Source organism: Saccostrea echinata, unplaced genomic scaffold, assembly GCF_033153115.1.
Source record: "Saccostrea echinata isolate AGI-Se365-2 ecotype Australia unplaced genomic scaffold, CSIRO_AGI_Sech_v1 ptg000030l, whole genome shotgun sequence".
In the NCBI taxonomy this organism is placed as follows: Eukaryota; Metazoa; Mollusca; class Bivalvia; order Ostreida; family Ostreidae; genus Saccostrea; species Saccostrea echinata.
The window spans coordinates 25,605,325-25,619,164 of record NW_026889779.1 but is presented as its reverse complement, the minus strand read 5'-3'; the positions used below and the strand labels follow the sequence as shown (position 1 = coordinate 25,619,164).

The 13,840-nt window shown below is 34.2% G+C and overlaps 1 protein-coding gene and 1 long non-coding RNA gene across 2 annotated transcripts in view; both read left to right on the top strand.

Moving 5' to 3' along the window:
• The window catches only part of LOC133197603 (uncharacterized), a 149,033-nt gene that overhangs the window by 117,836 nt on the left and 17,357 nt on the right, over positions 1–13,840 (top strand). The gene's annotated exons all lie outside the window — the stretch shown is intronic.
• On the top strand, positions 154–2,856 carry LOC133197589 (aquaporin-5-like). Its single transcript, XM_061333697.1, has 3 exons — positions 154–1,609; positions 1,814–1,894; positions 2,109–2,856. The coding sequence occupies exons 1-3, from the start codon at positions 1,013–1,015 to the stop codon at positions 2,328–2,330; spliced, it is 900 nt and encodes a 299-aa protein (XP_061189681.1). The 5' UTR covers positions 154–1,012; the 3' UTR covers positions 2,331–2,856.

Here is a 13,840-nt window from a genome sequence, read left to right as displayed (position 1 = left end):
TTGTTCATAAACCATTTTATAACTATTGTTTAAGGAAAATAATAAAATGCAACGTTTGAGTTACACATATTATTTCCTGACATACAGAATTAAGTCTGAAATCTGAAACGTACTTTTTTAAAACCACAAAGAGAGATAGAAAATTTGGAGCATTGACATGTATTATAGACAATACTGATGTTAATGATCATAAACTTTGAAATTCCCTCTTCTGAAATAATTTAAATCGGTAATAACAGAGACGTTCGGAAAAACTGAAATCACAAAATATAATATTGACTTGAATATGGGCTGCTATTTGATTGTTTGGTATTATATGACTGGGATGTGAGAATGTTCTTTTAAGTTTAGAAATATGCTTCATATTACTGCCATTAATCAATTCTATTTGATATCAACAGTCTACCTTTCCTCAAAGGTTTGGCGCACACTTTGATAAATAAAACTCACACAATTTGCACCATCTCTCATCCTGAATGGAACAATATCCATTATAATACAGCATTAGAAGTTAGATTAGTGATTAATTAAAGTAACATCACCATATCACCTATATGAGATAAATCAAAGACAACTACATGATGAAATTAATATCTGATGATAATTTGCTGGCCTTTTTTATTCCCGCGACTAATTATAATGCCATCAGTAGATTTCTGAGTTGGACCAATATCTATTTGATTAACCTAATGCAGTTTCTCGGGGACCGTGTATTGTGGGTTCGTATTTTTATGTAGCATCGGCTTCTGATGGTGAAATATGGATCACCCAGTGCTGATCTAAATGTCTGTGATGCTTTGCGTGACAGAACCAAACTCTGGCCCTTCTCTGTCACGGTTAGAACTGATAAATACACTCTAAGTGCCGCCCCAGGCACAGAAGCCTCCTTTTGTCGACACACACAGCAACATTTTTACTTCCCTCATCATGATCAATTCGTATAAAAACAAAAACGGTACGATTGTTATTTTGCTGCAATACTTGATTCTGGTCACATTTCCCCTTTGGCTTCATGGAAAGACCTGCTCGAAGAAACTTATCTAAAAGAATCGTGTCCGGAGACTGGAAGCGCCGCTTTAGAATGCTGACGAGTATTGACGACCTTCGATCCCTCCGCTTCTGGAAGGCAGTGGCGGCCGAATGTGCTGGGTCACTTCTGCTGATTCTTGTAGGATGTGGCTCGTGCATAGACTGGGATAAGGAAAACAAAGTAGTAAGGGTATCTCTTTGTTTTGGGCTATCTTACGCCACTGTCATCTGGACTTTCAATCACGTGAGTGGCGGTCACATAAACCCCTCCATCACGTTCGCTCATTTTGTGACAAGGCGTGTAAGCCTGGCTCGAACTATCCTGTATATTGTGGCTCAGATAATTGGAGCTCTGATTGGGGCTGGGATTCTTAAGGGTCTCACCCCATCATCGCGGGGCGGGGCCGCTACAAAACTTCACCCGGAGATGAATAGTGGTCAAGGATTTGGTGTGGAGCTCTTCATTACCTTTTTCGTTGTTTTGACCTACTTTGCTACTCACGACCGGAAAAGAAAAGACCTTAGCGGATCCTTCCCCTTAACCATAGGTCTAGCAATCGCCGCTTGTCATCTGTTTGCCGTACGTTTAATCATCATTATCCGAACTAAATATATATTCAATATGATTACATAATATCCAAATGTTCTTGCATTGTACATGTTGATTTAATAGTTCTATTTATTTTATAAAACGGTAAGACAAATACATGTATCTTGGAACAATTTGTTATCCGGCTGAAAATAAAACATGCAAACTTCTAGTTATTTGTGAATAATTTTGCAGTACAGCTTCACAGGAGCAAGCTTAAACACGGCGAGAAGTTTTGGTGCCGCGGCCATGGATGGAGAATGGAGTGATCATTGGGTGAGATTCATTATTCAATTAAACAAAAATGTTGGTTTATCAAAATAACAAGGAGTTAATCTCATATTCTTCTAAAATCAAAATTTTACTTTTATTATTATTATTATTTAATCACGAAAGTGTGAAGAAAACAGTATCTAAAATTTAATAATTTTATTCTTAAATACGACATTTTATGTAAATCTCAAATGTATTCTGCCTGATCAATGTTTAGATTTACTGGTTAGGCCCATTCGTTGGGGCCACGTTAGGAGGACTGGTGTATGACAACTCTTTTGCTTTGAATGCTTCACTGGAAAAAGCTCGAGCTTTCCTACTGGCGAGTGAATACGAACACGACAGTTATCCAGCAAAGAAAACTAAAATCAAAGTAATTCAGGAAGAAACAGAAGAAGTTAAAAATACCTCAGACAAGCCAACAGTGGAATCAGCCTGAACAACCTATACATAATGAATACAGGCAATGGTGTAGATAGAACGAATTAATTTGAAAACATTACATGTAGTGATTCCATTTTTTCTTCGTCGTTTTTTTCCGGTTGTTCTTCGAACACTCCTCCCAAAGGTTGTTTTTCTTCAGCTTGTGGATCGATCATTTCACAAATCACGACAGACCTTCCGTTGTTGTTGGTAACCAGAAATGTTTTCTGCTTGTTCTTGAATAACGTTAAAGCCAGCGGTAAATCTAAACCGTCTGCCTTTGACATTACTATTTCTTTTTGTTCCCCATCCAAAGTGAATCTGCAGATGTTGTGAGACCAGCGACCAACGACTAGCAAACTTTGATCGTATATCTTTAAATCTCGGCAGTACTTTAGTGAGTCTCCGAACATTATGGAATAATTTCCGGATGAAGAAATGCTATGAATGGTGTCAGTTTTCCATCCTGTAAAATACACATTTTCGTTGTCGTCTGAGCAAATGTACCTCGCAGAACAATCTCGAACTGCTGTTGTTTTAAGGATAGCCCCAGTCCTGTCTAGTGTTGTGAGGTGGGTTCCACACGCTACAACAAGCACCTCTCCAATTTGAGCTATCCCAAAACACTCGTACCCTATATGTACAGATTTAATCACCTTCAGGTTGTCCAAATTGAAGAACTGGATCATTAATTCATTTGGTAAAGTTACCACAAGCTGATTATCATCAAGAAGAACCATATCACGTGGGTTTCCCTGTAGCATAATTTCGTTAAGGATGTTGCCTTCTTCATCGTACAGAAGAATTCTGGGATTGTTACTATCGGCCAGTATAACCCTATCATCTGGCGCATAGAGGGCACCCGTTATCCAAGGCATTGTATCATTAGGTCCAAGTTTTACCTCAAAAATTTTCTTGATATTTATTTTCATAGTTCAGTACAACTGGGTTGTAAGGAATTTCGAATTACCTCAGTTTTCACTCCCTTGTTACAGAGGCCTGTATATCTATATACATGTATAAGGAAGTTCTTTAAAATATAAGAAAGTTCTAAGTAAGTAATGAGGAAGTTCTTAATATCAAAACATACAAATTTACTACTTAGACATTTTAAATTGTGTAGAAGGAAATATTAAGTAATTTTTATCTGTAAAACTTATATTTACATTTTAAAATGATTTTTTTTCAAGGGGGAGAGCCGCTTTGTTTCTGGTAGTTTAAATACATTTTAAATATTACTCGTCAGCCGTTGTTTTACTTTTTGGAAAGTCTGCGGCTTTAGTTTGTACATCTGTTTTACCAAAATTGCTTGTTGGTTCTCAATTAACGATGTATAAAGAATGCCACTTTGACTTTCAAGCAAACAACAAAAAATGTTATATTATGGAATTTTTGAATATTTAAATATTTCATGATAAACAAGTTACATGTATTTAATTTAAAATAAAAACACATACGATCAACATAATATATGTATATACATGTACACAGTTGATTAAACATTTTCACGCCGGGGATGATGTTATTGGAGGTGCGTGTTTGCTCTGCTCCCGATTTGTATTGTTTAAATAGACTTTGAGCTTGAATATTATACAATTATTGCTGGTTTTTGAGGTCACTACGATGATTTAGACACCTGAGGAGTACAATAGGAGGAGTGAATATTGTACTTCGAAGGTTGCTAAATCATCGTAGTGACCGAAAAAACAGCAATAATTGTTTTATTATATGATTCAATGATTAAATGACACATACTCATTATGAAATCCATGCCATCTTTGACTAGCCCCCCCCCCCCCTCCAAAAAGGAAAAGAATTCTACCCATTCAAAATTTTATTTAGTTGGATGTAAAGGTCCATAAACGAGGGGAGGGGGCTTTCATTTAAATTTTTTATCCTTAAAATTTAAATTAAAACTTTACATTCTCAAAAGGTGGGGAGAGGGGCAGGCCTCCTAAAACCAATCCCCCACCCCACCCCTCACCCAAGAATCTATGTGGCTTAATGTGATGTTCACATGAGTGGAAGTCAGGTGCAAGTGAAATAACTTTCCAAAACTATTTGCATCAATTTGGAATTTCCCTATCTATTTTTGGTCCAATGTAGAATAAATAATTCCTTATATTGACCTGGAAGGTCACGTGCAAGATCAATATAACGTAGTATTTTTCTAACATTGTTGGATCTCAGCCAATCCGGGAGATGGGAATAATCCAATCATATAATAATGTTTGTTATCTCTATATTTCATTATAAAACAGAATAAACCTTCGGAAAAATTTCTTTCTTATGGATGATTTATTTTATATCTTAGATAGTCAAAATTCACTATTAAGTAAGAATTAAGATTTGGCTAAGAAAAATGCTGTTCGTTTTGGCTTGAGTTTCCGAGTTCCTAACACACATTCTTGTAGCCAAGATTTATAAAGGATTTGGCCGGGGAGATTCAAATTCTACATTATAACCGAGATATCTTTATATCCGAGTCCCTTATAAGTGAGCTTACTGTATTTAGAGATATATTTACCTCTTTACCTTACTAGTGAATGATAGAGTGCATTATAAAAGTGTGAGTATAATTAAAGAATCACTGTCTAGTTAGTAGAGTATGCCAGGGCATCAACGATAGTTGGAAACGTGGGATAATTTGCATAACGGGCGAAGCCCGTTATGCATAAATTATCCCACGTTTCTCACTATCGTTGATGTCCCTGGCATACTCTACTAACTTGACAGAGATTCCTTATATTTCCATTTCATTGTGAAATAAAATTGTAAATTTAGATTTTAAAATTGTAGATTTAAATTACACGAGGCCTCACATGTCAATTTCAATAGTCCCCGCCCACTGACGTCAAACACAAAGAATTACATGCATATTAGGCCTCCTTAGAGTCAGACACAAAGATATCCGCACGAGAATTACATGCATATTAGGCCTTCTTAGCTCCTGACCTTTCGCTTGGCGAAATTTGCATTCCGTTAGAATGATCAAGAAATCAACTCTCCTAACTTTCAAAGAGTTATCACAGAGAAAACAAATAGAAATGGAAATATATGATAATCATCATTTTCGCACTAATAACTTTTTACTGTATTATGCAGGTAGTCTACGTTTTGCTACTATCTACGCATGAACTATGATTAAGTTATTTCTTTGTAAAGGCCAGTTTACACGGTAAAGCAAGCTGTATAAACCTTGTCGTATGCAGCAAAATGCTACCGTGTGTACGGCGCTATTACACGGAATTTAAACCTCTCCGGAGTCATATATTCCGCGCGTTCGAATAGAGCGTGTCTCTATTCTGTACAGCAAGTCGTATGAGACTCTCTCTCTCTCTCTGGCCAATCGGTGGTCTGGGATTTGGGTGATCTATTAATGCTTCACTAATCAATTCAATTTTATAAAAGAATACTTCAACATTTTTATACGTGTATATGTACCTGAGTTATGGCTTGTTCAAATTTTAAATGTTTTTTTTTTTTTTGGTTACATTTTCGCTGAAAAATATGAAACAAATCTTATAAAATAATTAAGAGCGAATATCAATCTTTCAATGCTAAAACCTTAGTTTAAAATGGATGTTTTGAAGATCCATCAAATAAAAAATTGGTGCATATGTAGCATTCCTCCTTAAATGTTTTTCAAATAGACGGTTAATTTTATATTACCAGTGGCCATAAAAAAAAATTAAAAAAAAAAAAAAAAAAAAAAACGCAGTGTAAGAGCAAAAGTTCTGCTGGTAAAATTGAATCTCTCATTAATGTGTTCCGCTTTTTTATAAATGGGGACACTATACGTCCAGAAGATACAAGATGCAGGATTTTATTTATCCAATTTGGGCCCCCGGAGGAGCAAAAAAGATTTACAAACATGAAACAAAAGAAGGAGGAAGATCCAAATGATAGAACAAACCTGATCTTAAATATAATGAGCAGTGCTTAATTGTATAATCATTGATAAATGCATCTACAAGAGATATACTGAATATACATATTGTATATGTTATAATAATAGTCAAGAAACTGGAAAGATACATATATGCATATCAAAGAACAGAAGAGATGATATATTGCCATACATGTACATGTATATACATCCCCAAATATATTTAATTTTTTTTTCCAGTTAAGGTAGATTATCAAGGAATCTAGCAAGTGATCTAAGAAGATCATCAAAATCTGCCATATATCTATTCGCAAAAAATTTCTAGAAAATCTTAAAATAGGAGTTAGTTCTTTAACATGAGCATGATATGCACCATAGTGATCCCTCCTCCCGATCCATTGTCTGACCCATGGCATACCTCTAGATCTTCTTTGCGGGTACAGCAGTGATTACAAATGGAATTATCAAAATGCACATTAAAATAACTTTCTTCCTCTTCCTGTGCTTCTATGTTCACAAAATGAAAAAAGAAAACTGTACTTCTTCAAAGGGGCGTTTCGTTTGTTTAATATAAATAGCAATAGAATGGATTGTAAACCTGTTTTACCATGTATACATGTAAGGAATATATTACAAAAGTTGTATACGACAAGTTGTATACGACATGTATTACAGTGTAAACCGGCCTTAAAAGAAGTGCCCTTTTCTGAAATGAGATTGAGACGGAATTATTTGAGCGGGTAAAGTACAAAAATACTATACAAATTAAAAAAAAAAAGACAATTACCATAGTTCCAATGACCATAAAAACTTAATCAGTGACATTAAGGTTCATAGTCCCTCTGGTCAATCATAGAAAATGTTTCTTTACGTTTATGTTTTTGTAAAAGAAAATTATTGCATTTTAAAGTAAAATGCGAACAATTTTAGCATAGCTTGTGGAGGAAAATTGGACAAAAATACATTTCAACTTGACAAATTTATAAAGGAATAGTAGACATATATTCCATTTAGAGTTACCTCTCTTATAGTATTCATGAACCTCAACGCATAATGAAGACCTTTCTAAAATAACAAATATGCGTAAAAGTAAAATTAACAGCGCAGTACGTAACGAACAAACGTAAATGCAATTAGATTGGTTCTATTTGCATAACGGTCAATACATAAAAACAAGACGAACCACTTAAGGAGGGATTCCTCTCATATTTCTTGTATTTAAAATTTAATGAAATTTTCATAGATTTAAGAAGACATTATCATTAAGTGATGTTATCAATTATATTAAATTTGACCGTTTTATTTTAAAAGCAAGGTCAGGTCAAGGTCATTATCTTTTTCCTTGACCTTAAGAACAAAAAAATACCGTTGCCAATCATGCGATGCCTACTTTTATTTCAAAAGATTAAATGTTTATCTTTTTGCATAAAAGGATATTACCATATGGGATCTATCAGATCATACTACCAAATTGACAGATAATTTGAGTAAAATAGATATTGGCTAATCCGAATTTCCTCTATTTTTCTTAAATTTTGGTTATTTTTATATGCCTCGTATATTTAAATTTCTCTTATTTTCACATATGGTAATGTAGTCATATTAAGATACAAATTAATATAAAAACAAGTTTACTAAGAGAGAAAAAACACTTTTTACGGATTTTTGGCTCAAATATGTACTTAGATTGGAAGCTTTTAAAAGTTAACGAAATTGTAGTTTGTTTGGAAAATCATATTATTTGATATATTTTAAAACTTCAGTCAATTATTATTAATTTTACTTACATTTGAAATTTTCTTTTAGTCTTTGATTGTTTAAAAATTTTAACTTAATTCATTCTTCTATAGTAATTTTGAGAAGCAGGAAAGAAGATATTTTCATACGCCGTCGTTCCGCCAAAAATATAGTCCTTGCTAGATGTCAAACTCAGTTTACCATTTCTATTTAAAGTTGTGCAATTATGATGAGGAAAAAAAATGATCTTTTAAATCTCTTACATCTAAATATTTAACACATATAAGCAAATATACTTTGAATATTTCATCTAGTTAGAAACCAGACAAGAATCCCTCCTTAAAATAAAATTAATAACCCATGCAGTACGTAACGAACAAACGTAAACGCAATTTAATTGATTCTCTTGATGCACAACAAATGATTCTATATTCTGCAACAAACAGTGTTTTTCCTAGCATATTTACAATTTCTCATTAGAAATCAACATACACCAAATATTACATATAATATGATCAACAGAAAAAAAAAACTTCCGAACGAACGCGTATACAGTCGTCGGGTGGCGTTCCATGAATTTCTTTCCCTTTAACATCAGAGGTACACTCATAACCTGACTGATTCGTAATGTTAACACGAAGCCACGATTCTGGTTACAAGTAGAATCCCTCATAAATTTTAGGGTAACATTGAACATTTTTATTTCAAGAAAATCATTCTCAAACGAGGCGCAGCTGATATTGGAAATGGTTTTCCAGGGGGTGAAAATTTTCAATACTCTCAAATACATGCAGTATTTCTTATCCTGTATTATTCTGAATGTTCTATACAACTACATCTATCAGTAATCGTGCTCGCATAAATTCTGCACAGTCCATATTTTTTATCACCCGTCGTGAAGTAATAAGTACTACGCTCTATCACACTGGAGGCCAAGGCTTCACAGGGTAATAGTATTTTTAACAAGTGTTTCTCATTATATGAAAGTATTACATTGTTAACTCGAGTATTTCAAGTATATGCACAAAATGACACCGATACTCGGCAGGCCAGTATTACATAGGGACAGGGGCTGCCCCCCTTTTTAAGAATATTCTTTCGTTATTAATTTAGTTGTCAATTTTTCATTCAAAGACTACCCCCCACCTACCCACTTTTTCGTACAGTATGATCATATTCTCCATACAAGAAACACTGAAAATCACCAAATGCCTGCTTGGAAAGATTATTTATTTGTAGATTAAGATGAAACAATATGATAAAATTATTTTTAATGAATATAGGCAACGGTGTTAATAGAATGAATTAATTCAAACATAATGTTGAAAACTATAGTGATTCCATTTTTTCTTCTTCGTCCTTTTCCCGTTGTTCTTCGAACACTCCTTCTAACGGTTGTGTTTCTTCTTCATCTTGTGGATGGATCATTTCACATATGATTACAGACCTTCCGTTGTTGTTGGTAACCAGAAAGGTTTTCTGTTTGTTCTTGGATAACGTTAAAGCCAGTGGTAAATCTAAGCCGTCTGCCTTTGACATTACTATTTCTTTTTGTTCCCCATCCAAAGTGAATCTGCAGATGTTATGAGACCAGCGACCAACGACTAGCAAACTTTGGTCGTGTATCTTTAAATCTCGGCAGTACTTTGGTGATGAATCTCCGAACATTATGGAATATTTTCCGGATGGGGAAATGCTATGAATGGTGTCAGTTTTCCATCCTGTAAAATAAACATTTTCGTTGTCGTCTGCGCAAATGTACCTCGCAGAACAATCTCGAACTGCCGTTGTTTTAAGGATAGCTCCAGTCTTGTCTAGTGTTGTGAGGTGGGTTCCACACGCTACAACAAGCACCTCTCCAATTCGAGTTATCCCAAAACACTCATACCCTATATGTACAGATTTAAACACCTTCAGGTTGTCCAAATTGAAGAACTGGATCATTAATTCATCGGGTAAAGTTATTACAAGCTGATTATCATCAAGGAGAACCATATCACGTGGGTTTCCCTGTAGCATAATTTCGTTAAGGATGTTGCCTTCCTCATCATACAGAAGAATTCTGGGATTGTTACTATCGGTCAGTATAACCCTATCATCTGGCGCATAGAGGGCGCCCGTAATCCAAGGCGATGCACCGTTAAGTCCACGTTTTACTCCAAAAATTTTCTTGATATTTATTTCCATATTATGGAGAGATATATCCACCCTTTCTTATTTACCTTTGTACTATACTGGTTGATGACAGAGTATGTTGTAAATGTGTGAATATAAATGATAATGAACATTTACTGATAACTGGATACTAAAGGCCGATTAAATATAATACATGTAGTCTACGTTTCGCTACTGTTATGTACGAATGCATTATAATTTGGTTATTTCTTTGTGAGTAAAGTTAGTTATTGTTCATATAGTTTATTATGTTTCTTTGAAATAATGCAATTTTAAAAATATTTCAACAATCTGTTGTGCAATTAAATATAAATATATTCGATAGATTAGATAAAATCTTTTATAGTTTTTTTTCTGTTTTTATGCCCCCGTAATCGAAGATTTATAGCTTTTATTATAGTATTTATAGTTTTTGCCCTGTCTGTCCGTCTGTCTGTTTGCCTGTTTTATAGCTGTATGTCGACAAAAACTTTAACCTTGTCCATAACTTTTAATTGGTTTGAGCTATGGCTATGATATTTCACATGTGTATTCCTTGTGACAAGACCTTTTTTGGGATACCAACTTATTTGACTTCTTGACCTTGTCCTTGGAGTTTGACCCACTTTTGCAAAATTTTACCCAATTTTAATCTTGGCCATAACTTTTGAACAGTTAGTACTAGGGCTTTCATAGTTCACATGTGTATTCATCATGACAAAACATTTTCATGGGTGTAAATATTTTTTACCTTTTGACCTTGGAGTTTGACCCAATACTAAAAAAATTTTAACCTTGGCCATAACTTTTGAACAGCAAGTACATGGGCTTTCACATTTCACAGGTACATTCCTTGTGACAAGATCTTCCTTTGGATACTTAAAATTTTGACCTTTACTGTAAAAGTGGTTATTTACACTGGTTGTTAAGTACGCGTTTGTGACCATCAAACATTACGCGTGGGTGTAATATACGCGGTCGCACGAGTTACTGAGAAAAATTTACGCGGCCATCGTTTACTAACATCGAGTTGTTCCCCTTTGAAAAGGTCAAGTAGTTAACACGCATGAATAAGAAAAAAAAAAATAGAAATAATTACAAACAAACTAAACAAAAAGAATTTATACTGTTGGATTACTAAATATAACGGCGATCTGCACAGTCAAAAGCGGTGAAGTGTGAACAACTGGTGTACGCTTTATTGTAATTATTTACGCAAGCTCAAACTTCAAAGTGGGATATACTTACCTGTATCTGCGCGGCGAGTGTTGGCAATTAATTCAATAGGTATGTTTTTAGTGACTCTGAGTTTGTGTAACATTTTGGACTAATTATTTGAAATTAAGAGGTACATACAAAGGAAATGAAAATGAGTATCGATGTTTTTAAGCTTTAATTGCGTGACGTTGCTTTAAAATATTTAATATGAAGATGCATTTTTCATTGCACAATTAAAAAAAAAAAGAACAGTTACGTTTTCATAACTGTTTGTGATGTATTTATTTACTCACGTGCCTTCAATACCACGATTAATATATGACTGGTTCGACCGGTCTTACAGTATAAGTCGTGATCTAGAATGATTCCAGAAGTTTGAAATTTTGTGACCATACGCGCGGGGGTATTTTACGCGGTTCTAAGCTTACCGCGTAAGTAGTGTAAATTTCCCCCACGCGTAAATAACCACTTTTACAGTATCTTGGAGTTTGACCTTCTTTTCAAAAGCTTTAACCTTCGCCATAACTTCTGAACAGTTGGTGCTAGGGCTTTTGTATTTTGCATGTTGTATTTCTTATAACAAGGTCTTTCTCTGCATACCATTAACTTTGACCCTTTGACCTTGACCTTGGAGTTGATCCAAAACATTAACCTTGATCATAACTTTTGAATGGTCATATTTAAGAAGTATATCCACTGACACAAGTCCTTCTTTGGGTAACAACATTTTTGATCTCTTGGCCTTGGAGTTTGACTTGCATTTGGAAAACTTTTACCTTCGCCATAAGCTGCCAAACAGGGGCATCAGTGTTTTAAAAATACATCTTGTTCTCTCATGTTCTTATTAGTCCCCTACCGGTGAAACCGGAGGGGACTATAGGTTTCCTCTGAGTCTGTCCGTCCGTTTGTCTGTCCCACTTGGTTTTCTGCACTTTTTTTCTAAACGCTTGCAGATATTGAGCTGATTTTTGGTATGTGAGTGTATCTTAATGAGTTACAGATCAAGTTTATATTTCGGTCCGCTTCAATGATTTTTGGCGGAATTACAACCTTTTTAATTTTTTAAGGTTTTCCGCAATTTTTTTCTAAACGCTTGCAGATATTGATACTGAGCTGATTTTTGGCATGTGACTTAACCTTGATTACTTATAGATCAAGTTCACATTTCGTCCCGCTTCATTGATTTTTGAAAGAATTATGGCATTTTCAATTTTTAGCGGGAACCAGATTACACTTGCCGGTAGGGGACTAGTATTGTTAATGCAATACTCTCAGAATGCTTGTTTTTTACCCAATGTCCTTTTTCCTTGATGAAATCACATTCCACAAAAATGCGGTAAACGGAAAGCCAGGGATGCATATGGATAATTTTGTTAAGGTGAAAATTTCGCAAGAAAATTGAGGCATAAAGATTTTTTAGCTTTATGTAAAGCATTTTACACATTCTTTGTTGCAACAATAACTGCCATTTTTCCTCTTCTGAAACCAGCTTCAGTTGGTTTTGGACACTGTCAGTTCAAAACGACATGCACGACGCATTTTTTCGCACATTGTATCTATGGCTGTTACGTCACTCAGTTAATATAATTTGTTGAAAAAAAATCCAAACATAAAAAAGGCACCTGATCCCATATCTGTTTTCAGAGGTCCCTGATGGTTCTACCCATAATTTGTATTGTTTAAATGGGCTTTGGACATTGATCACTGTTCGTTATCGTCACATTTCATCTTTTATTGAACTTAAGAAAAAAAATTAATCTTTTTTTCTCTTACTATCTTTAAAGTCATATATGGCGTATTTTTCATATGTTCAGACTAACTAAAATTAAAAAGATCTTTCTATTTGTTTTATTACTTTATATAAAGATAGGACTTTCCTGTAAATTACTTAATTTAAATCAATCACGTTTCAAAGATATTAGAAATTTAAAACAATAACCGATTTATTTACCGAGTCCGCATTTAATTACGGACACGGTTTAAAATCAATTTAACTATGGAAACATGAGATTATTCAAGTTCAAAATTGGTGAAAATTTTAATTTGAACGTAAATAACATATATCATGTTTATCTACACTTAATCTCATATTTTTATTTTTTTTTATCTCAGATACGGCATATATATAGCTTTAATTTATGATTTTTACGCCGAAACCACATATATATCCCCTCCCCCTGACGTCACTTCGATTCTTCAAACCTTAAAAATTTAATCTCGTGGGAATCTCCTAACTTTGTGTTTTTATTACTCTGACGATAGGTTAATTATAAAAGCTTCATTAGAAGATTGATGACAAGAACACTGGGTCAGAGAGCATAATAAAAATTAAAATTCGTGGTATTACATTCGTAGATATCTGTTCTAGATGCCTAGTGACTCGTAAATGTACATTCTAATTAAACGATGAACAGAGTTTTTCTAAAGCGTTCATGAAATATTTCATAACCACAAATTAATAAGTCAACGGGAAGCAATATATTGTCATTTGTTCTAGAGTTATGTTGGTACTAAAAAGATTTTTTCAC

Excerpts from the sequence above, each read along its gene's own strand:
- LOC133197589 (XM_061333697.1), top strand. The coding sequence starts at position 1,013 with ATGGAAAGACCTGCTCGAAGAAACTTATCTAAAAGAATCGTGTCCGGA. Across the intron at positions 1,610-1,813 it reads CCGCTTGTCATCTGTTTGCC|TACAGCTTCACAGGAGCAAG; the intron begins GTACGTTTAATC and ends ATAATTTTGCAG. Across the intron at positions 1,895-2,108 it reads GAGAATGGAGTGATCATTGG|ATTTACTGGTTAGGCCCATT; the intron begins GTGAGATTCATT and ends ATCAATGTTTAG.